Genomic DNA, 24,045 nt, shown 5'->3' with positions numbered 1-24,045 from the left:
TATTTCTACTCTAATAATCACAGCCGTACAATTTTATGCACTTCTATCCACTCTACTCAAATTATTAAAACAGCAGAAAACTACATGTACGTATTACAGTGACCACACACGCACACCTAGCCAAAGTCTAACCTTTTCGCACGACAATCAAACTCAAATCTAAATCTAAATCCGGGAAAATAAAGGTAGAAAAAAATGAAAATAAATCTCCTTTTCAAACAAACATGCCCACTAGCGCGCCTGCCCAATTCTTCTTTTCCACCGCCACCTCTCCGGGCACTAACGCCCTCAAAGTCACACTAACCTCCTTTCCTGCATGTCGCTCATCATGGACTATAGCTAAGTCTTGTTCCGCTTCGTTCCATGTCCATTCAATCCCACTCTTTACTCGTCCGTTGACCTGTGGTCTATGAATTGTCGTTTCCTCTTCTGGACCTAGGCCAGATACAGAGATAGTGAGGATGCACTCACGTCCTGAGAAATGATACACTGGAACAAAAATTTCGGTTGTTGTTTCTAGACCAGCCTCGTGAAGTGGTGGAAGTGGAGGGTTAGCAATGAACCGTAGTTCAAAGCTGAGAGTATCAAGAAAAAACTCCGAGTTAATGACAATACCTGCCGTTTTTGCAGGATAAGGCCGTAAAAGGGCTGGGAGGAGTCGACCACCCAGATAGAGGTTCCCGAACAAGGCTGCTCGGGTTAAGGGTTTCTCGAGGTCTCGGGGACTATTTGAGGTACCGTGGAGTGGAACTTCAACGGTGGGATTTGCATAGAGTGAGACGAGAGAGAAATCTTCGCTGTTCCAATTATCTCCAGATTGAATTGGAGCGGAGGTCTCGTTGTCAGCAGGCATTGATTCTGGTGTTGCTGTTGTGGAATGCGACAAAGTTAGGTTCCAGACAGTCCAGTTCAGGAGCGATTTCTCCATGCCGTGGAATATGGCGTCAAGCTGTGTTAATGGGATATGAACATCGCCAGTAATGTAGGAGGACTGGAGGTTCATGTCAAATGGGACCCCTGTTTCGCCTATCAAGATTGGTGTTGGTTTTTCAGGGCGAAAAGTTTTTAGGTGCGAAATGAAACGCTGGAAATTATCCGCATAGTTGGCTGTCAGTCCGTTGCGGCCAATATAGGTGTGCTTCCAGAGTTTTCGAGAGCCCTGAATTTGTTAATAGGAATCAGGATATATCTAGTGGGAAGACTTACGCCTGCAAGTGATAATGTGTCAAAAGACACTCCATACCACAAAGCCTTCTCGTAGAGTACTCGGATATCATACCAATGTGGCGAGTAGCAAATCTTCTCCCCCGGTGGCGGGTTCGTGCCCTTTGCCCAAGCTGGTGGGCCCAGATTTGGGACAGGTTCAACAAACATCCAACGTCCAGCCAATGAATCTTGAAGGGCACGGGCAATACCCAACTTAAAGGATCTCAGGAATGGGACATAGAAGTCCTTCTCAAAGTCTGCCTTCTTTCCGGTATTTGGGTTTGTTGCAAAATAAGATTCCCCTCTAGGCCCTAATGTAACTTTCCCATTTTCTTTATCTTCAGGAAGAATATAAACTCCTTCCTCCAACCAAATATCTTTCCTACCCGGAAGCCACGCTGAGATCCGTTCTTTATTAAGAATGTCGTCCCTCACTCGTTTTGATGGATGAGGCCAGGTCCGTTCGAAGTAACCGACAGGCGTTGGGAGGCCGGCTGCGAGTGCCATAGATTGAAGAGCGCTAGGCATGTGCCCCAGGTGTAGCTCTGTGTTTTCATTATGGCGATGTAGCGATGGTAACGCAATATAGCCAGGGTGCGGTTCATTCATGGGATCATAGCCAAGTACATTGGACAACGAACTCAAGCGGGATGCAAGTTGTGCATACGCTTTGATATACGCACTACGCAAGACGTAACCAATGTTTTCGCCCTGAAATTCGGGTATATCCCCAGAGTATACCGCTTTTGGGGCGTAAACTTCGCCGGCATAAAATACAGTAAACATGGTAGCCGGCCCAAATTTCGAATAATTTGTTGGCCACAAACGACCAGAGGGGGTTGAATGGGATGTGCTTGCTCCAGAAACATCGAGAGCTGCTGCACATGTGGCCGGGAAAGTACTGGGGTCCAGGCCGACCATGTGAAAGGTCCACAAGGGAGCTCCGGACCCACCGGTATATCGAGACCAGACATCCTGGTGACCATCAATAAACACCATCAAACCTGCCTGATGTGCTTTTTCTAGAATTGCATATATATAATCAATATATTTCTCGTCATATTCTCCCCTAATTTCACATTAGTACCCAGGAATGCTTTAATTGAATAACATAAGCTTTAACTGACATCTTTCTAGGTTCCAAAGCTTCCCAGGTAATAACCATCCTTACTATACCAATCCCCCAAGCTCTAAGGCGTGTCCACCACTCACTGGCTTGCTCGACACTTGAAAACGGTTTGCCGATATAAGTTACGGTGCTCGCGTCGTAGAACTCGGGAGTACCGGCAACAGGATTTTCCATGGGATATTTCGCATCTCCTGATACATTAATGCCTCGTAGAAATATGGTACGTCCATGGGAGTCGGCAAACGCGTTTTCCGTAGGGTGGATCGTGATTGATGAGGGTTCAAAAGTGGTTGACGGTGGGGGGACCACCACTTCGCGTGGAGGAGCATCGTAGAGAGGGGTAGACATTAATTAAAAGACGGAGTTGATGGGTATAAGAGATATAGGGGGAGGGTTCTGTGGGAAGCTTATATTTGTTGTAAAGGTAAATATACCTATGCCACTCCGGCCCTAATAGGGGACGGGTCTTTTAGGATCCAGGGTCTAGCTGACTCAGCCCAAACGAGCCGCGCACGTGGTTGACGATGAGCTAGCTAAGCTTTTAAGCCTCATCGTCGCGATCTTGTACAACGCTAAATCATGCAAGCATGCACTGTTACACAGGTGCGAGGTACCGGGTGTTGAGGGTAAGTGATCAGAATCTGATAAGTGAATGCTGCGGTGAATACATGTATTTGTCTTATCAGATTCTGATCACTTTTCGCTACACCCTAGTACAGCTCTTACACTACCGCCATAGTCAATTCAGGCATATTGCGAATGCGCACTTGTTTGTCAGATCTGCGGAAGAACCGGCCATCTACAAGATGTAGGCACAAATCGCAAGTCTGTTTTCAATATATGGTGGGATTGTGTACTTGGCCGCTGGGGCCATCGATCAGCTCCACTGTTGAAATACCTACATGAACATGCACATGCACATGTATATACAATACATACAAACAAACAAGGAGAACCATGATTTGGATCTAGATCAAGAAATAACAACGCAGGATAAAGAAATAAATCGCAGAAGGCAAAGAATATATGCCAAATGATGAAAGTACATGTATGTGTCATGTAGAAGAAAACAAAATGAATATTTAGTAGATTGTGGCCGCGCGGGTGGTATCGACAGCATTATCGTCTAGTCTGGTCCTTCGCCATTGACCAATTCGCCATTGATCCAGAGAATACTATACGTGTAGATGGTGTAGTCTACCGGCGTTCTAGCGCGCCACATAGCAAGCTTGAGTCCGCGGCACCAGCGTCCGAACCCTCCGGACCACCACCCACCCCACTACTCGCACCACTCCGAACACTCTGTGTAATCTTCTCCACTCCTACAGAAACCCTTCCCGCTCCCCGACAATTCTCGATCATCCCCCAACCTGCGTAATGCCGAAATTGAAGAAAATTTCGGTTGAGGTTTGCGCCGCCGGGGGTATACTTACTTCCCTAGGCACAGAGATCGGTTTAGACTCTACTCTTTGTGAATCATACATTCTCTCGCAAACGGGAATCCGATTTGGCATCGTTGTCAAACCTGACGATAATTTTTTTGCACCAGATATAATAATTGACCAACACGTACATCGGGACAGGAGAGGAGGTAATAGGCCCGAAGACTACCCCTACAATCCTTCTGAATGGCACTTGCTAGCTGAAGTCTATCTAGACGAGTGTCTGGTTCCAGAAGCTACGACAATCGTCTATCTTCCGTGGCATGTCAGGGCGGAAGAGCGGTTGATGGATAGTAGTATTACCAGTGATGGTAATGGAAAAGCCATTGAAAGACTTTGGTATTTCCAAGAAGTTGGCTTGGAGAATTTTGTCAAGACTCTTTCAATGAGTGATCCTGGCGCTAGCATTGAAAGGGCCCCCACTGGGGAAACCGCTTCGGATGTTGCGGAAAGCGACCTCCTAGAGATGATGCAGAATCTTAGGACCGAAAAGAGCAAACAAGAGCCACTTATTGCAAAGCATGGTCAGATCAGAGTGGAATTGAGGAAAATACGCATTGTTGGCTCTGGAAATCCTAAAGATCAAGCCCCAATCGCTCACGAAAGTAAACAAACGAATGTGGGAGATTCTAGTCATATGATCCAGTACGTTTTCACCCTCCATTATGTGTTCAGCATTACACAAGCGTTATTTTCCTGTTATCAGGCTCTCTTGGGTAAGTGTTAACCCGTTTCTAGGATTGGAGAGGCACTCCCTGTTAAGTTCGGTAAAAGGCGACATCTTTATAAATTTCTTGAGGAAGATATCTATGCAAGATTTGTATTCAATTATCGATCAGCCGGTAAGTTTCGACCTTATAGAACGGGATGTTACTTAGAACTAATTTCAAAAGAACATTTGAATAAAATGAAATTGATTCAAACGGGGAGGGGAACTCGCCGAGGCGTGGAGGATCTGGTGCAGTTTTTGAGGCCACTTGCATTCAATGAACACGCCAAACAATCAGAGCTGTCTGAACCGCCGGGGGAGTCGAAGAAACGCTCTACCATGGCTAAGCCCTTGTGTAAGCCGAATGATCAGGGCTTGAAGGGTCAGCATATTACGGAGCTCTCTCTCAGAGAAGCATACACTGTTTGGAAGCCAATAAGCAAGCTGGCGGCACCACTTGGATCCTCGGGATTTGAAACTAGTTCCCTTCGCCCTAAGAGTTTGGAGGGAGGCAATAGATGCCTCGAGAAACCAGCCCCCAGTGTTATGAATTCCAACCCTCATATTACTGAGCATGACAGGGGGGAAGATGCAGGTGAAATAGTCTGTGAGTCGAACGATTTTGGTGGCGAATATTACGAACCTCTTGCGAGTATTGGTGGATCCGGGCCGGTGACCACGGACAATTTTAAGCCCGAAGGGAGTTTCTTCCCTGCTTTTGGTACCAGTGACTTATTAAGCTCCCCGTTAGCATGGGCTCCAAATCTCTATCATCCGCTCAGCCAGGATACGGAACCTAGGGGCAATTATACGACCGGTAACTCCACACATCGTGGTATTGGACGTTCTGGGAGTGTTCGTCGTCGAGATAAGCCCGAAATTGTGGTCCAAACGCAAGTCTTAGCTGTACCTTCATACCAAGGCGCTCAGGTGGTATGGGATTCCATTGCTCTATTTTCAATTTCTAGCTAGTGATCTAACGGCTTCAACAGACAAAAAGGTTTTACTCTAGTGAAAACCAGGGAGATATCACGGAGCCTAACGTCAAGCGATCTCGCAGAATGGAGTAGGCCATAGTCAGTACCAGATGGTCCTCGTCATACATCTGTACAAAGTTTGAACTTAGTTGTCTCGAGCACTATAGGTCGACAATTACTGTAATAAAGCCAAGAAAAGAATAGAAGATTTTGCGTCTAACGCTAGCCTCCTCCTAATGAGAGACTCTCTACACTCTATAACCTTAAATCATAACCCGCTCATAGGCCCGTTATGCAAAAACCCCATCAAGGCCCACCCTATTAACTCCAATGTAGTATTATACGCAAAAATGAAAGTATATACAAATCCTCAATCCATGAGGGGAAAGTCTTGCGCCAAAGCTCTCAAACTAAGCGCCGGCGAATGTACTTGCAAAACCCTTCACATCATCCCAATCCGGTAGATTCGACGGTGTCTCCGAATCATCATCCCCCGCTGCCACCGGTGGTGGTGTGACGATTGGTGTTTCTGTGGCTATTGGCGCTACAGTCTCAAAGGCCGGTGCTGGGGGGGGGGATAGGCGGCTTATAGAGATGCGGAGGAGCGTTGATGATCTTAAACCAGTGTCAACTTCGGATGTGGGCTCGGGAGTGGCTGTTATCACGGGTGCAGGCTCAGCAGTGCTCGTGGGTTTCACAATAGTAGTTTCGGTAGTTGTTGGTATGGGAGCTGGCTGTGCGCTACTCGTCAGTTCTGGAGCTGTAGTGTCTGAGGCCGTAGTTTGGCCGCTGTTTGTACTTGTTATAGTAACTTGACTGGTGGGTATGTCTGTAGCCTGCTCCGTAGTAGTTACATCTATAACCTCGGTAGTAGAAGGCATGAGAATAGCAGTCACGACCGAGGTCACGTCCGTAGTGATAATCGCAATCGTAGTCATAGTTGTAACAGCTTCTGTAATACTGCTACTAGGTAGCGGTAAAAGAATGATTGTGCTCCCTACGGCCTCCTCCGTCCCTGTTACACCGCTCTCTGTCACAGTAACCACCGACGTCTCCGTAACCCGCTCCATCCCACCGCTGGCTGTTATGGTGACCATCTTTGTCTCCGTGATCTTCTGTGTCTGTGTTTCTGTTACTCTTTGCATCTCTGACGTTGTCTCCGTCACTTTCTCTATAGTAGTGACTGTCACTGGTGCAACCTCCACGAAGTGGTGACGGTCCACAGTTGTAGTCACTACAAGTATCCCTCTGGCAGTCGATAAAGTAGGTGAGAGGGCAAGAGTTCTATTTTTGCATGGAGGTGAGAGGGTGGACGTAGATATCGAGGACGGCGTAGCTGCGATGGAGGTGTTCTGTGGTATTGGCATTGACGGGAAGAGGGTGGGCAAGAAAGTTGTGAATGTTGTGAGTGTCGAGTGGAGGGCCGAGGAACTAGAACTGAATATCAAAGTTAGAATGATTTCGAGGAGAAAGGAGTGGTTGTAGTACTTCTGTACTGGTATATACGCCGGTAAAGCCTGCGAGAAGTTCACTATCCCGAGCAAGATGAAAATCTGGAATGGCGAGATCATTATCGTAGTCGTTGAAGTGACTATATATGAGAAGAATGTAATGATTCCAAAAGATGTTGAATTCAAGTATATGTAAGGTGTTTAGCTGTATAAAAAGAATAAGTATATTAGATATTTAATTGGCGCTCAACGCCGGCCGGATTGACAGATAATAGAATTCGAATGTAATGAAAAGAAAAACGCACCTTGGATATTCTCCATGTGCCAAACCAAAGAACGGAACCAGCAACAAGAAAGAAGAAGGCACAAATTCTCAGAGGGAAACAGATCTCCTATATAAATACATGTATACCGCTCCCACAAGAGCTAACCCAGCCACGACACATCCTGTTACAGATTCGTCTCTTCTACTAATCCCTGTTGGCGGCTCCCAACGAGTTGAGGTTGGCCAGCGACCAGCCAATCATGTCCAAACATCCTAGTGCAGTGGCGCCTATCAACGAGAGCAAAGTCTTGTTTCGCCAAGGAGGCCTGTCATGACGTTCCAACCCAGGGACGGAAGAGAGGTTTCCCCTTTCAACTGAGACTGGGACTGTTTTGAATCTCTAAGGTGCGAGACCAATCGGGTTTTTGAACGGGAGGAAACACGCGATTTTCGCTTACGAGTGTTGCATGCAGGGGTGAGATTCTTATTCTTTTTTTTCTCTTTTTTTTTTTTTTTTTTTGGATGAGTGAAGATAGGAACTCCGTGCCGGGTTTTCGGTAATAGTTGGGTGTAAGTCGTGACAGAGTTTGTCAGAAGGTACAGAGGGCCGCTTGGATATGCGTTTTCAAATCATATAACGGAGTTTTAAGGTTAGTTTGCCATGAGGCTTATGTCACTTAGACTAGGTTTATGCGTTACTATTAGTACGTCCTATTTTTGAATACATGACCTAACAAGAGTTTAACGGGAGACGAATTTATTTATTTAATTTACATTGTGGCCATCTTACCACCATACTATATATGCCGTATTCTTGCTGCATTATTAGCGCATTAGCGGGAATAACGTAGCGAATCCATACCCTTTTTCTATTGTATCCCATTACGTCCACGAATATACATACATGTACATACATGTACATGTATGTATGTAGGATGTAGGTACATGTAGGTACATGTAGGTGCATGTACTCTACCTAGAGTAGAGTACGTGTAGAGTACATATGTATAGCCATACATACATGTAGAGTACATACCTAGAGTAGAGTACAAGCATACATGGGTGTACAGTCGCACCTCGTTATGCCGTAAGCGTATTCTGGGAGCCCAACCCTTACGAGATAGCAAATATACGAGACAGCAAGAGATCCGAGATATCGAATTACGAGATAGCGAGGTGCGACTGCACCTTCCGGTTACGCCGCAAGTTTGCATCTCAGGTAACCTCCCCTGCGAATCTAGTCTAGTGGTTTTGGAGATCTACATGTATGTAGGTACCTACTCCATCTTCTCAACTTGCAGACTACCCGGGGCCGGGGAACGTGATGATCCTGCCTCGGTGTTCTTCTCGATACCTTGCTGACGTCCGATCCATGCCCATTTTTTGTGCTACCAATTACTTTCGGATCAGGTGGCGTTGACCGCTGGCGGTTAATTGGGAGGTGCAAACATAGAGTACACACCGATACGAACGACGCGGGTGGGTCACACCGCTCTGAGATATATAATGGCTATTTCCCAAAGGCCAGCTTTCTTGATTTGTTAATGTATGTAACTCTAAACGCCAAAATGGCCAGCAATATAGCGATTCGACTATCCCGAGGCCTCACGGTCCTCGCAGACCTCCCACTCTACCAACTCTCTCTTATATCCTTCACTACAGCAGTTACTTCTCACATAACGTATTTCTGCCATTCTGAGAGAGATCTCATCGCAAAACAAATTTTTCTTGTCGCAATATTCGCTCCGCTTGCCGTTCAATCGCTTTTTCAGTTCCATCTCAAACTTCCATTCTGGTCATGTGTGGAGCTGACCTCAACAATTTATGGGTCGTTTTTGTTAGGGATGTGGAGTAGTATGGTCGTGTATAGAATATGGTTTCATCCGTTGAGAAACTTTCCAGGGCCGTTTTGGGCGAAAGTAACCAAATTTTGGATACCATATACTCATTGGAAGACGAATTGGCAATACCATCTTGTCATGCTTGAATTGCATAAGAAGTATGGTGATATTGTCAGAATAGGTAAGTCCGGATGCCGCAGGTGCCTTGTGGACATAGCCAGCCGAAAGTATTGAATTAATCGGGTATGTATATAGGTCCAAACGATATTTCGATAAACCACGCCGACGGTCTTCAAGCTTTAGCAAGGGCGAAAAAGGGGACGTGGTATAACTTTGCTGATGGGGAGCACAGTCTTCAATCCACGCGAAATTCCAAAACCCACGCAATCCGCAGAAGGGTATGGGATAAAGCCTTCACCACAAAAGGTATTCTCACCAACTTCCTATAGTCACAGGATGTCAAGCTAATCTTTCCCAGCCGTACAGGACTACCTCCCACGGGTATTGAAGTATACCGATACCCTTATGTCTCACATCTCCAAAAATGCGGGAAGTCCTATTAATGTCACCGACTGGTTCAATAATTTCATGCTAGACATCATGGGCGATTTAGCCTTTGGAAAACCGTTCAATTATATGAAGCCAGAGAAGAGAGTCGGCGCGTTTGATTTTAAAGCCGTGATGCATGATTCTGCATATGTGATATCGGCTTTAGGGCAAGTCAGCTACTCATTCACCATCCTAAGCATGCTAGGTGCTGGAGGGGATGTTCAAAGATTTTTGGACTTTTGTACCGATTTGGTTGGTGAAAGAAAGGCGGTAAGTACACATGTAGTCATAACAGTTTTTATAACTCGAATAATCAGACAACGACTTATCATGTTCAACTTTAGTATACACCAAAGGAAAGAGATATCTTTTCATATATTCTAGACGCTGAACCACAGAACGTGGGAGAACACAAGCTGTCCCTGATGGGAGAAACTCGCCTCATAGTGGTCGCAGCAAGGTAAATAGCTGGCTCTTCAATCATTCTCTCCTCATTTACATATGTCAATAGCGATACAACATCTGCCACTTTGGTTGCCATATTCACCCTGCTCGGGACACACCCCCACCAACTTCGCAAGCTCCGGGCCGATATTGATGCAATCTATGACGCATATCCAGACGAAAGGGTTCCAAAGGAGATAATAAACGGGGGAACACCAGCGACTAGGCATTTAGAGGCGACGATAACTGAGGCATTAAGGATGAGCCCGGCAGTCGCGAATGGTGTGCAAAGGATGACACCAAATGACGGGATCGTGGTGGATGGCGTTAGTGTCCCTGGAGGAGTAAATGCGATATATTGTTTTCGGGCTGCTCATATGGGTGAGCCTCCTTAATCCGATGAATCTGGGAGATATATAAGTGTTGACAGCTCCACAGACGAAAGATGGTTCCCGGACGCACAAGAGTTTAAACCGGAGAGATGGTACGAAGCTGATAAAGAGACGCTTGCAAGACAAAGATCAGCATATGCCCCTTTCTGGCTCGGTAAGATGTTCACCTCACGGATAAGCCTGTACATTGTTTAACCCTACTCTATTCATGTAGGCGCCTATGAATGTGTTGGTAAGCCACTCGCAAATATGCAACTCCGAATCGTCACTTCACAATTGTTGCGCAAGTTCGATATTAGCCTGGCGGAGGAAAACGTAGATGCCTGGGAAGTACGTGCACCCTAAATATTATAGATTAATCTACTGCGCCCCGGATAACTGACTTTGGATGCAGATGTTGAATAGATCAAAAGATCTGTTTACAACAATAATGGCACCTACGAACGTAATCTTTACGCCAAGGCATGTATAGGATGAGGATACAGTTCTATGCATTCAGACTTTATTTTTCGAGCGGACCTCATTAAGGGAAGAAATCCCATCATAATTAAGAGCAAATCGCGTACCTCAGATGTTTTTACTAGCTCCTCAGATACAACGAGCGTATAAGTTTCCTTCCCACCTGTGGTTTGGATAAGTCGTAAATGGGCTTCAAATTTAGTTCTTCAATTATATAACATCACTATTTTCCTAAACAGACATAGCTCATAAATATTAACATCTTCTTTCCGGAATATAACGTATTTAGTATTAAGTACCGACTCACTGCCTTGAGATTTTAGGGAACAACGTGAGTTGTTGAACGATAGATAGGAGTTTTTGGCGGTCGAAACAGTGATATCTAAGCTACGCTGATTGTTCCATGGATTCAAGTTCATCGTTGTTCCATGTTTATTATTGTTACCGACTGTACCGCAATCAAATTTACATACATGTGGCTCTACATCTACTATAATAAGTATATAATTATAACCTGCATATGCATGTGCTTTTAAACGCTTCTGATTGGCTTATTGAGAGAGAGGTTTTGTTTCACTTGAAAAATGTTATTGTTGGATATGAGTATAGGGTGTTGTGCTGAGCGGTGTTAGGTTATTGATAGGTTCTATACCAGTTCTGGGAATCGATTAGTAGCTGTTAAAGGGATATCCCTACAGCTTGTACTGGTGAAATTGTCTGATATATCCACTGATATATGGGGGATATCAGCAGATATAGAAATAAACATTACCTACCAGGAGGGGTTGAGGGCCGCTGCGCGGCCTGAGAGCCCCGACTGACAGGCAAATAGAGAACTTATATTACCTATACGTATATTGGACTGATTTATGTACGTGTAGTACCGGCCAAAGGCTGGAAACCACTTGTAAGTACATATATTTATTCATCGCTCTGCACGAAGGGTGTATATATGAATTATGAGCTAAATATGAAATGGCGGCCCCGAGTGATTTATCGTGAAGGCGTCAACGGATATTATCTGATTAAACCTGGTCTGTGCCTACTTCTAGAGATACAAGAGAACATTCCTCACCAGGCCTATGTAGCTATTGAATGTCAATCTCCACTGTGACCGTATTTACTCTGGTAAGTGCATTCGCGAACGCATAGGCATTTGCCAGCATGCACAACTTTAGACAGCCCTGCTAAATTCAGGCCCTCCATTTACCGAGAACTTATTTTGCATATGCATGGTAACTAATCAGTCAAGATTAAAACCATTCTTAACAAGAAGCAAAAATCCCCCATCACTAACGTATGGAGAGCGCAAGATAAGATGATCCCCCAAATTCGGGTCGATGAGTGAACGATATTCAACACACTGGCCTTCCCTATTTAACTACTCGTTATCGACGAACATAGTCGTGACCCTTGCCTTCATCAAATTGTGTGGCGCATCCAACATTCCACCTGGTGGACAAGATCTTCTCATGACGGCTGGGAAAATAGGAACCTGCACAATTGCCTTTCCCTCTAATTCGTCCAGTTCATACTCGCAATTGAGGTCTTCCATGAAGTCTGATTTGAACAGCGCTCCGGGTTCTACGGGTATGAGGTAGATGAGGTCGGATTGCTTGCGTATCTGATAGCTTGTGTGAGCATTTTTCCAGGAGAGCTATTGGCAAGTATTAATTAGATCTAACGAACCTCTATAGACAAAGCGGCTGCACGGCCCACAATCTTAAGAAGATCAGCATCTCTAGATTCCGCGTCGGATTCTATAGGTGCCAGGTGTGCTAACAACTTGGCGAGAGTTACTGCGATTGAGGAGACGTCCTGATTACATTGGTGTTCATAAGCGGGGCCTTGAGCGAGCAGGTTGACAGTAAGTGCACGCCAACGTTGAATTTGAAAATCTATACCATAGCGTCTGTTAATCTCTTGATGCAGCCTTATTTCTATATGCCTTACTCACCAGTTCCTTGAAGTTGAGGCCATACGGCAAGTAGGTGATTTCCAGCCTCATGCGCGCCAAAAAGAAAGGGCCTAAATAAATAGAGGAATATAGTATGGATCACAATCGCATTTATAAGATCCCGCCTCGACTTTATAGATCCCAAGATATTTGTGGAATCATGCACAACATTCCCCACCAGTTGCACCAAATCTGCTGGTAGTTCGGCAAGGTCTGTGATCGTTTGCCATTGACTCTTACGGAAGTGGGTCACAGTCCATGCTGTAATCGAGTTTGTGATGTCAGAGAATTGGGCGGTTAAGTAGTTATCATCTCGAGGGGTTCCACCCTCTCGGAGGTGGTGCAGACGGGTTATAGTTTCTGTTAAGGCGTTTATCTTCTTGTCTTTTTCACGGATGGTACCTTCGGCTTCAAGGAGTTTGGCGTTCTGTTCTTTGTAGAGGAGTGTTATGTCCGCTGCTTTGTCCCGGGGGTGTCGTGGTGGCCCTCTATAGGCGGCGGAGTGCGATGAAGACTTTTCTCTCTACTATTAGTGTCACTTTCTTTCCGTTCCAGGTGATGCAAGTAAACTGGATCGATGTATACCTTATCTCTGGAGGACTTGAGATGCGTCCTTCCAGAAGGGCGCACTCTTTGCTCCTCCCTGCTTATGGTATCGGAAGACACCTCCACATAATCATCGTCCACCTCGATAGGATCATCTCTATCCAATAGTGATTCCTCCATGTTCGACTCCTCACGAGAGCTATCCTGTTGCTTCTCTAATCCTTTACGAGGCTTTGCTCTAGGATCTTGCGAGTTATGAGGAACTGGACGGTGTTCCTTATGGTAGATAAGGTTGCCGCCTTGACCACTCTTCAAACTAGCACTTGCGGTCTCTGTTGATGCCGCTCTGGACGTAACCGCTGCCGGTGGTGGTGTTTGGGGAATAGGTTCCGGGGCTACCGTCTTTGAACGGCTGGGTGCGCCAGATACCCCCCGGAAGATAGCCGAAGTCAAATTAATAAGAGGGTTGACAGGTTGATCAGACATGTGTTGGAAGTGGTATATAGTGTGGTATTTTCTATATTCTCCGTAGATAGGGAGGGTACTAGGAGGTTACAAATTTCAGAGCCCACAGCAGCTGCCAGCTGGGAGGAGGGTAAGTGTGGGTGCCCCGCATTTACAACTTTCAGGCTCCAGTGTTTGCGGGACATGCACGGGAACATTGTTAACTTATCCCTTAAACTGTCAGACTCAAATCAAATTCCAGCTACTAGACGTAAATGGCAGGCATTCTCAGTTCAGCGCAGTGAGAATACTCGCACGCGAGCGGAGAGTTAAGATATGTGGGGCTGTGCCCATAATCGAATCTAAACTTCGGATCCGAAATTTATTTTGCTTTTCTGAAATATACGGGTGGGTAACCATTGGTTTGGTGTGTTGGCTGCTGCCTGAAGGCTACATGTATGTAGTCAATTCGTTTGCTCCTGTACTTTATTGATAACCAAGCATACACCCGTTGGACTCACATAACAGCAGTTTATCTCTGGTGAACCAACAACAAACACTTGTTCAACCTCTCTATCGAAGCGTAAGTTCTACTACATTGTTATAGTGTATGATATCTAATCAGCAAAGACAGTATGTCCGACACTATCCATTCTTTGAAGGTTGGAATAGATTTTGGCACTACCTATTCCGGGGTAGCCTGGGTATGCAATATGCTCTCCCTCCAGATATGACTGCAAAAGCTCTGATACCACTTCCAGGCCCATACTGCAACCCCTGATGACATAAATGTCATTCAAAAATGGCCAAATGGGGTGAGAACACCACCTCCCTCTAACGCTTTTTTCCCCACTAAGTCTCCGCATAGGGCAACAAAACCACCGACAAGGTACCAACCGAGCTAAAATACTCCCCTGAATACCCATCTGGCTACAAATGGGGCTGCGATGTTGCCAATGAAATTGAGAAGCTAGTATGGATCAAGCTCCTCCTTGATCCGTCTCAAGATTCCTTTTCAGATGAATTACTTGCCAAAACCAAGGCCCTCATGCCCCCAGGAAAAGAACCGGTTGATTTGGTGATTGATTTTCTGAGGGGATTGAAAGATCACACCATGGACGTGCTTGAAAGTCATTTTGGGAAAGATTTTATAGAAATTACGCCCATTGAGTACTTTCTGACGGTTCCTGCAGTAAGTTTCACCTCAAAATCACCATACACCTGAGAGGAAGGGTCATTGATAGATTATTACTGCAGGTATGGAGCGATTCCGCAAAAGCACAGACTCTATATGCAGCGGAGGTCTTGGGTTTAGGAACTAAGAATAACCTCCGTTTGATATCGGAACCTGAAGCAGCAGCAGTATATAGTCTCAAAGCTATACAACCAAACATGTTGAAAGTATATACCTACCTGACCTGCTTAGTGATATATCAGCAACTAATTTCCTAGGTCAACGATACGTTCGTGGTTGCAGATTGTGGAGGCGGAACAGTGGTATGTAAATCGCTATATATCTTCAAGAGATATCACGTAATAACCGATTATTAGGATCTAATCTCATACGAGATTATTCGTCTCGAACCCAAACTTGAAGTTAAAGAATGTGTCATAGGCAGTGGAGGAATGTGCGGTTCTACCTACATCAATCGACGTTTCGAAGCCTGGGTCAAGAATCGGATTGGATTGACTCAGTAATTCTTCCTTTTCTCTCAATGGAAAAAAACAAAAACTAATATACAACAGATTCAATAACCAGCGCCCTCGTGGTCGTGCTAATATGATGAAATACTTCGAGGAGTACCTCAAACGAATATTCGCCGACGATCCCTCTCAACCTACCTATCATTGCCCAGCCATAGGCATCCAAGATGACGAATTCGCAGGTGTCGAGGATGGCTTTCTCTCTATTTCACGTGCTGAAATGAGAGAAATATTCGACCCTGTCGTGAACGAAGTTCTTAAACTCGTACAGCAGCAAATAGCTAGCGTGGAGGCGTGTGGGCGTAAAGCCTCGGCAGTATTGTTGGTGGGTGGATTTGGTGCATCAGAGTATTTGAAGGCTAGGTTGAAGAGTGTTGTTTGCGATCCTAAAATGATTGAATTGATGAATCCACTCAATGCGTGAGTCTTTAGTCCCTCTTTATTATATTGGATATAAATTGACGATAGTTTAGGTGGACGGCGGTCGCAAGTGGGGCCTGTCAGAGAGGCTTAGAAGGGGTATCGATGGTCAGAAATCAGCTTGCTAGGCGTAGCTATGGGGTACTATGCGTAATGAAACACAATGGCACCGGGGGCACCAAGGGTCAGCGTAAACACGTTTTTGTGGATCCTATGACTGGGGAATTGAAGATTGACAACCGTGTCAGCTGGTTCATCAAGAAAGTGAGTACCACTGCTATTACTAGCTCTAGGGATGAAACTAAATCGTATCCTACAGGGTGACATAATATCAGAAGAGAAAGCGGTTACCTACCCCTTTTACTTTACCCTCGGCATGGAACACAACCTTTTCGTCGAAAACACACTTCTCGCCTGTGAAATGGACAATTTTCCCAAAAATGCGAAAAATCCTCGTAATACCCCTTTGTCTTACCACCGCCACCCCCACCCCCTGTCCTTTGCTTTTTTTAATTGCTAATGCCCTACAATGTAGACGTGTTCACTGTGTGTAAACTTAAAACCAACCTCAACGTTGTGCCACGAGAGCTGTTCGATAAGAGGATTGCAGAGAATGGGCAGCCATATTACCATATCCAGTTCAATCTCTCTATGAAGATACAGAATGCGCTGGTGTTCGCTTTCGAGTTCAAAGGGAAGACGTACAGTAGTGTGGAGGCGAAGTTTGCCTAAGGAGAATATAGGGTACCGGATTCCATTTGTTTGTGTCATTCGTTTGTCAGAGAAGGAGTTATTTAAGGACTTTTGTCTCTTATGAATTGGTCAGCGATTCTGCCATTGGATATGCCAGTACTTGCAAAATTCACATTAGCGTTTAGATTACATCTACGGTAGTCACATTTACTAGCGTAAGAAACTTGCCAAGGCTCGAGTGATATCATGTGATTCGCATTAACCTCTTTCTGAATGGTTCCATCCGCTAGCACAAAATCTGGACGTTGTGCTTGAGGTATCTAAAAGTTGATCCAATGAACGCATATACATATATGTACTCGGCCCGAATCTTGGACCCCCAAACCGCGACCAAGCCCAAATCTACTCCCAATATGTATAGGCATGCAGCAGGCACTGCAGGCCCAACATAATCAACAGTCGGAGATCACAGCTTCTAAGATCTATTCACAAATTCTGCCACACTCTTAAAAATAGGCGCTGTTTGTCTAATCTTGTTATGAAGAGCTCGGACCCGAAGCCCCAGATGTAATTCAAGCTATCAGCCCTCCCCCTACAATACAGGAATATGTACTTAATGTTTGATGCTGCAGAAATAGTGTAAGTAGGCCTTATTACATTATTAGATCGAAGGCAGTATAGTTGATGAAACTTTGGAAGCAGTGATATGCGTATAGAAATAATAAAAATGATATTAATTACCACCAACTTGCAAAATATGTATTTCCCAACCTCTGCCAACTCACGACTAACATCTAAAAGAAAAAGGAAAAAGAAAAGGGGTATTCCAAAAAGACGCCGTTAAAAAAGTCAGCAAACCGCTCCAAAGATAGCAAAAAGCCTAATCATCCCATCCCATCCTCTCCAGCAGTTGTGTCCTCAATCGCTCATCGACAGCCTCCCAGATCGCAGCGCTCCCCACTGCTTCCTCTTTTTCTCCATACTTCTCAACCCTCTCTTTCCAGATATCCCTCATTATACCAACCATGCACGGTGCATTCTCATCCTCATCAGGGTACCACTCACTCGTGAGTACATCGCGCAGAGCTGTAGTCCCGAGATGTTCAGGGGCACCCTCAAGCTCCAGAAAGTAACCATCGCACCATTTTCCAACACCTCTAGCCATATCGGCGAGTACACGAAGGTCTTCTTTGCGGTAGTATGCCTCGCTGGAACACATGGTGAAGATGCCATTCCAGAGAGCGTTCCCGCGCTCGGGCTCGTCGGCGCTCATCCATGATGCGGCTGTGATGTACTCGTGCGCGGCTTTTATACAGTACTCCTCCTGGCGATCGGTATCGATTTGGAGGCCAGTATGGCTGTACACAAAGCCACGGAAGGTGTATGCTTTTGCCAAAGGCGTGGCGTAGTGCGCGTAGTAGATGTTCCACCATGCGTCATCGCCCATAAAGCCGTGTCGGCGCTCACTCTCTGGTGGCCGTGGGTTCCGCATGAAGCTCTCAATCACCCAGTTTGCGATCTCCATGATATCGTCGAGCTTTTTTTGCTGGTCCGACGGCGAGGTCGGGGTGTGCTGGTATGACTTTATCAGCGCCTGTGCCAGCAGGATCTTCACACCACGCAGGAAGGTCTCCTCCAGAGTGCGCCCTCGTATCGCACCATCAACCATCGGCCACATTTTCCTCGCTTCCTCAATCAGATCCACTGCGCGCCTGAACTCTGGCTCATCGCTCCCCGGCGCGCCTAGCACACCCGAAATGCATCCGTTCATCAGCGAGGTACGAATACTGAGCTGCAGCGCGGGGCGGACCTGGTTCCAACCACCAACAACGGGATCAGTGAGACCATTCCCCTGGGTACGTGCGGAGGCGAGACGGGAGTTGTAGGCACTGATTGTTTCCTTAGGGGAAAGGCCGGGCCCGATGGCGTTCCGTTGCTGCTGCTCGAGCGCGAAGCAGAGGCGCAGCTTTTGGAGACAAGTGTTGTCGAAGCGGGCAACGCGACCATCTTCGAGAATAGAGGTAGTAAGTTCTTCGATGGTTTGGACTTTACCAAAGATGCCACGGGTGCCTGGAGGAGCGCCGGGGATGGGCCCTTCATAGAATTGGTGTAGACTGTTGAGGGCGTTTTGGAATTGCATTTCTCTGTCAGATGTTAGTAGCTGCGTGGAGGAGACTTTGGAGAGTTAGGAGTGACATACGCAACCCAGATACGACGCAGGCATGATCCATTTGGCGGCCATTGACCCACGGGCTCCCCGTTTGCAATGCGTCGCTCGAACTCCTTCATGACTATATGGCCGACGTTGTTCTCCTCCTTTATGACAAACTTCGGCGGGGCCGGGGCCTGTGGTGCATCCGCTATTTTTTCATCAATCGCTACTCCCGTTAGCTCTTCACTTCATACCCCTACGTCTCCCTCCATATCCCAGAACCCACCTCTAACAAGCTTTAATATCTCCCCCTCGACCGCCTCCTTCTCCTGCGGTCCCTTTGCCTCCTCTAAGCCAACCTCAAGAGCCTTCTTATAAGCCTCTTTTGCTTCATCCCACCGCTTCATTGCGTCCAAGACACTCGCTCTACGACGGTGTGCCTTTGCCCACTTTGGATTCAGTTTGATGGCCATGTTTGCGTCGTTTAGGGCCAGGCTCAACTTATTCATTGAGAGGAGTGCTGCAGCACGGTTCGAATAGAGCGTTGGCGAGGCTGGGTTCAGTGCGATAGCATTTGTATAGAAGCTATGGGCGGCCGTGAACTCTCTATTTGTCCCGGATTAGCGGGGGGTGTAGTAGTAATAGTGGGGTTGGTTGGGTGATGTACTGTTTGCCGAAAGCTACGTTCCCTTTGGCTTTAAGGGCATCTGATTCGGCTATTTGGGCATCTGTGGGCGCCATTACTAGGGCCTTCGGTGGGTCTCTATGCTTGTAGTGAAGTGAGGTTGCGGGTGGTTTTGGTGAGCTTGGAGTTAGGCGATGGTGAGCATGAGAGGGAAGCTTGTTTGTTTAGAGGGTCCGAGCGTTTGCAGCCCGCGTTGCTGCCAAGAAGGTGCCCTGCTTATCATTGGCATTAGGTTATACCTTTTACAGATGTTTAGCAACCCAACCCAACCACTCAGCATTGGACAAAAAAATTCCAACTCTTCAGGGACAATTGGAAATTATCTCAAGACGGAGCTCAGAGAATTCTAGAATACAAGTCCATTCTTCAGGCGCGTGTGATCTAATTTTTAAAGTTATTATTTGAGCGTTTCTGATTTTGTATACAAACTTTGTGTTGCAACCGAAACCACAAATTACCAAAACCTCTGTACATGTATATGTACCTCGAATTTCGGCCTTGAATACAGGCACAAAGCGAAGACATTTTTCATTCCGCGGTTGAGCTAGTAGGAATTAATTATTAGCCTCTAAGGATTGGCCCTCGATCGCGGTTATGTAGAGGTCCAGCTAGCTCTCTTGCGGTCCCTGCTTTATGATCACGAAATCAATCGAATACCGTTATTTCTGGGAAATAAGCCCATGGGCTTAAACCAAAGTAGTGGTAGAAAAGAATGTAAATGATCCTTGATGATTGGCTTAAGCCACGTGAATATGCATACACCATTAGTTTTCCTTGGCTTTCCTCCCACCGCTTTACTTTAAGCCCATGGACTTATTTCCCAGAAATAACGGTAGTCCAATACAAATCTACAGCTAATAATTCATTTCACTGCCTATCACTCCCCCCATGTCATGGTGTTCAACCTCAAAACGGGAAAAACTAACCACATATCACGCTGCACAGATATTCGAGTGATAATCCAAGATTAATTCATCCCTTCGAGCTGTGTACGTACTATTGTAGGTTATATAGCTATAGTAGCCTATATCCAGCCCGGCATTCCCTGACAAACATCTACCACCCTTAATCTGGCTATACGTTGTTAAGGAATGTATTTTTATTTAGTCCCGTCCATTAGCTTTCCACAAATGAGAGAATTTCAAAACAATAAACACAGACAACACAACCAAACTCGAGGTTTTTCCGCATACATTGCAGTGGCTTGGTTGATAAGGGGTTATGATACATATAGTCACAAGAATTGTATTTAGAACGATGTTTCTTACTGATAGTAGTTTTCCGTGAATAGGAGGCTCCTGGCACTGACAAAATACTGGGTAAGTTATACTTTTCTGTCAGATTGAGGCTTTGAGAAAGAAATCTCGTTTTGCTCGCTTTTCTCGTACTTTTTAGCATTTTGGCCAAGGCTCAAGAAAGTAGAGAAGGGTTCAGATTTTTCAATCAATAAAGAAACCATTGGAAAAGTGAGCATTGATAAGGATTATACATGCACTGGTGGTAAGGTTGTGTATATCTTTATCTAGAAACACTACCTCCGATTCACTTTAGATGACCCAGAATTTAATATTTGGCCCTCCGCCACTGCATGCTGACTACTGATAGACTATATCTGGGACACCGGGAGAAAGCCTCGCTGACACTGACAAATTACCATAAAGTCCAGGACAAACCTGTCCCGCTGACCTTTGCGGTAGAAAAGTCTAGGCATCCTTCTTCAATGACACCGCTCTTCTTGCCATCAATGGTGACTCTCCCCTCATCACTGTTTTCCAATCATGGGCATCTATACAGGCCTTCCTACTCAACAACACCGCCGGCCTTGTTCTCGTCCGAACTTCTTCCTCATAACCATCCACTGCCTCTCTCAACCCCACCTTTCCCTCGTGAACCTCTACCAACTTACCCACCAACTTCGCCACATCCATAATTCCATGATTCGCAGCCTCTCCACGATCTAGTCTCACCATCAGTACTGTGGGTACCAACAAAAGGAAATAAAGAAGAACCACTTACACATAGTCATAGCATGCGCGGCATCTCCCACCAGCGTCGCTCTTCCACGCCGATTATCCCACTCTAGACATGGCCAATCTGCCAGTCTAACATCCGTCACTTCCGTCCCCTCAGGAACGGCCATTATAGCGCTTCTAAAAGGCTCTGCGAATTCAGCTGCTTGCTGCTTCATTTTCTTGAGTCTCTCTGTTGAGTCCGCCGGCGCTTCCTCGCCGGGTGTGGGTCGCCAGGAGATGATGAATTGGATGGTATAGTAATCTCCGCCTGTTGCATTGGTTTGCGGTGTATCGATCGCTATCCGATGATGTCAGCGGCATCAAGAGCAGACGCGGGGAGGAGACTCACTGGAGAACCAGAGAAAGACCTCGGTAACTGGATGCATTCCCTGGAATAGGAGCGGATCATAGGCTCGGAGTGGAGCGGCCTGTTCAGGCGTGAATTGAACTGCGAGCCCACTGCTCCGAATTGGGAGAGGCTGCAGCTGATACATATCTGGGCAGACGATTTCACGGGTTCGAGACCTCGCCCCTTCAGCGCCAATAATGATGCTCCCTGATGCTGTCGTCCCATCTTCAAAGAACGCTGTCACACCGTTGTCCGTGGTCTCAAAATTTACAAGCTTCTTGTTCCACTAGAAGCTCCGCGTATTAGCTGCTGACTTCAAGAAATACAGATCTCACAAACCTGAACAGGAATATCCTCAGACAACAACTTTCTCAATCCCTCCCTTTTGATCCTCAACCTTTTGTTCGGCGGCACTTTACTTTCCACTGCCCCTGTCTGTAAGTTTATAAATAAAAAGTTCCCCAGGTCCACCTTCCCCTGTTCGGGGTCAACCTGAATATCGGAGAGCTTCTCGCGGATATGTGTGGGGAGGCATATGTCCAGGCTTGGAAGCGCCCAGTGGATTGTGATTCCCCAGCCTTGACCTCTGGAAGTGGCGGAAACGTCGCGCTCGAACACTGTGAATGGAATATTATACTAGCACCCTATCAGTAATAGACAGGCGGGGAGTTAGGAGAGCCGCATACCTTGCGAAGAGCTTGAGCGAGGGTGGTGCCGACCACTCCGGCACCAATGATCAGTATATGAAGTGGTGCCGATTCCTCGGCCTTTGGATTTGCGTTCAATTGTGTCATTTTGCACCTTTCACGTTTTTTCTTTTTTCTCTGCTGGCGATCAATAGTTGTAATACAGTGGTAGAAGCAGTAGCGAACTATTGCGGGCCAAAGGAGGAGATGTCTCTTTTTCTTACATAGGCGGGCATATATTGCTATGGTTCGATTCTTCCGGACCCGGCACCCCTGCATAACTGATGCACCGCGCTCTTTCAAGCAACCTTCTGTTTCTATCTTTGAAAAAGAAAAATCGGGGAACACAGTTTTCGGCAGACGTGATGTGCAGTAACGCATACATTGTTCGGAACCATTCGTAACGAACCGTGACCGCCTTGACCCTGACAAATTGAATATCACGATTGAAGTGTTGAATCAATTGAACTACAACTACTGAATATCGACTATTGGGTGTTGAATATTGACTGTTGAATCTGAATACAAGGAACTTGAAGCTCAACTATTGTAAAAACTCGGAACTATTCTCGTTTTCTCGCTGGTAGGACGGCATGTTGACCTCTTGTTTCTAGGTTGTAGGAGTAAGCCAGCGATCCAAAACAGGTATGGGTAGGCTTAAACGCACCAAGAAGGACACAATATTTTGGTATGGACACCCTTTGTGCTCACAAACAAAACCCGACACCTAAATACTGTCAGCTGAAGTCAAACCCAAGTTAGACAGGCCCCTTACTTTTCAGACCGGTAGATCCGGTGCGCGAACTTGCTACTGATGGCCCTATTCTCAACCGCATCCTGGAACTTTTCCACTGAGCCAAATAACTAACCCTGACAAAATAGACCGCCACGGTTGCGTGATGAAATTCTGAGAGCCATTTGAACAGCTCGTAGAGGTTTGCCACGGTCCGAGAATGCTAAAGTACATGTAGCTCGTATAGGTTGGACTGTGAAGGTTAATGTTGTCACGGGTCGTTGAGGTCGTTTCGCACCATGTGTTACTATGCATCACGTCCATCGAAAACTGTGTCACTTTAGTACAAAAGAAAAAGAAATCGGTTACGGCTGCGGCTGCGGCTGCGGCTGCGGGTATATTATCTGCCTATCTGCAAGGCCGGTTATGTGGCTTCTGTGGACCGGACGGTAAGCACGCAGATAGCGAAGAGCATCTGCCAGACCAGCAGGGATTATTTCAGCCGTGGGGCAGAAAGCTTGTTACGTTGGGTGGGTCGCCAGCAAGGAATCATGGGGCGTCACTCGTGGTAGTTAAGGCACAATGGGGCGCTCCCTCTCGACACGACACAGGCTATGGTAATCTTTATTATGGGAATGCGGACTCAGCTTATATCATGGGAGCGGCGAAGCTGGGACCCAAGGCAGGTTTATCAAGGCGAAGAAGTGAAGATTTCCCAGGTTCTGTCTGGCAACCGTATAATGTATTGAAAAAATAAAAAGGAAATGGTTAATTAAATTATGGATGCATACGTATGATAG

General features: G+C 46.1%; 8 protein-coding genes across 8 annotated transcripts; 3 read left to right on the top strand and 5 right to left on the bottom strand.

Annotated features, from left to right (window-relative positions):
• Positions 1-214: 214 nt before the first annotated feature.
• H6S33_000985 (uncharacterized protein) lies at positions 215-2,683 on the bottom strand (the record flags this gene model as incomplete). Its single annotated transcript, XM_044832422.1, has 3 exons — positions 215-1,159; positions 1,207-2,275; positions 2,334-2,683. 3 exons carry the CDS (start codon positions 2,681-2,683, stop codon positions 215-217), a joined length of 2,364 nt encoding a protein of 787 aa, XP_044700544.1.
• A 1,029-nt stretch (positions 2,684-3,712) lies between these two features.
• On the top strand, positions 3,713-5,556 carry H6S33_000984 (uncharacterized protein; the record flags this gene model as incomplete). Its single annotated transcript, XM_044832421.1, has 7 exons — positions 3,713-3,806; positions 3,885-3,926; positions 3,993-4,422; positions 4,516-4,619; positions 4,671-5,419; positions 5,479-5,486; positions 5,547-5,556. 7 exons carry the CDS (start codon positions 3,713-3,715, stop codon positions 5,554-5,556), a joined length of 1,437 nt encoding a protein of 478 aa, XP_044700543.1.
• A 317-nt stretch (positions 5,557-5,873) lies between these two features.
• H6S33_000983 (uncharacterized protein) lies at positions 5,874-7,034 on the bottom strand (the record flags this gene model as incomplete). Its single annotated transcript, XM_044832420.1, has 2 exons — positions 5,874-6,900; positions 6,952-7,034. The coding sequence occupies 2 exons, from the start codon at positions 7,032-7,034 to the stop codon at positions 5,874-5,876; spliced, it is 1,110 nt and encodes a 369-aa protein (XP_044700542.1).
• A 1,713-nt stretch (positions 7,035-8,747) lies between these two features.
• H6S33_000982 (uncharacterized protein) lies at positions 8,748-10,877 on the top strand (the record flags this gene model as incomplete). The annotated part of the gene is made up of 8 exons (XM_044832419.1): positions 8,748-9,201; positions 9,276-9,446; positions 9,499-9,839; positions 9,914-10,029; positions 10,081-10,394; positions 10,452-10,559; positions 10,620-10,735; positions 10,800-10,877. 8 exons carry the CDS (start codon positions 8,748-8,750, stop codon positions 10,875-10,877), a joined length of 1,698 nt encoding a protein of 565 aa, XP_044700541.1.
• Positions 10,878-12,245: 1,368 nt separating this feature from the next.
• On the bottom strand, positions 12,246-13,853 carry H6S33_000981 (uncharacterized protein; the record flags this gene model as incomplete). Its single annotated transcript, XM_044832418.1, has 4 exons — positions 12,246-12,488; positions 12,554-12,762; positions 12,822-13,344; positions 13,407-13,853. 4 exons carry the CDS (start codon positions 13,851-13,853, stop codon positions 12,246-12,248), a joined length of 1,422 nt encoding a protein of 473 aa, XP_044700540.1.
• A 593-nt stretch (positions 13,854-14,446) lies between these two features.
• Positions 14,447-16,667, top strand: H6S33_000980 (uncharacterized protein; the record flags this gene model as incomplete). The annotated part of the gene is made up of 10 exons (XM_044832417.1): positions 14,447-14,515; positions 14,573-14,626; positions 14,680-15,003; positions 15,069-15,212; positions 15,264-15,308; positions 15,363-15,505; positions 15,558-15,935; positions 15,989-16,199; positions 16,255-16,390; positions 16,471-16,667. 10 exons carry the CDS (start codon positions 14,447-14,449, stop codon positions 16,665-16,667), a joined length of 1,701 nt encoding a protein of 566 aa, XP_044700539.1.
• An 841-nt stretch (positions 16,668-17,508) lies between these two features.
• H6S33_000979 (uncharacterized protein) lies at positions 17,509-19,521 on the bottom strand (the record flags this gene model as incomplete). Its single annotated transcript, XM_044832415.1, has 4 exons — positions 17,509-18,772; positions 18,829-19,006; positions 19,067-19,386; positions 19,448-19,521. The coding sequence occupies 4 exons, from the start codon at positions 19,519-19,521 to the stop codon at positions 17,509-17,511; spliced, it is 1,836 nt and encodes a 611-aa protein (XP_044700538.1).
• A 1,647-nt stretch (positions 19,522-21,168) lies between these two features.
• Positions 21,169-22,620, bottom strand: H6S33_000978 (uncharacterized protein; the record flags this gene model as incomplete). Its single annotated transcript, XM_044832414.1, has 5 exons — positions 21,169-21,422; positions 21,482-21,775; positions 21,827-22,112; positions 22,166-22,462; positions 22,513-22,620. 5 exons carry the CDS (start codon positions 22,618-22,620, stop codon positions 21,169-21,171), a joined length of 1,239 nt encoding a protein of 412 aa, XP_044700537.1.
• Positions 22,621-24,045: the final 1,425 nt, after the last annotated feature.

Source organism: Morchella sextelata, assembly GCF_020137385.1.
Source record: "Morchella sextelata strain SCLS chromosome Unknown scls_1, whole genome shotgun sequence".
Taxonomy (NCBI): domain Eukaryota; kingdom Fungi; phylum Ascomycota; class Pezizomycetes; order Pezizales; family Morchellaceae; genus Morchella; species Morchella sextelata.
This window is presented reverse-complemented; position numbering and strand designations above follow the sequence as displayed.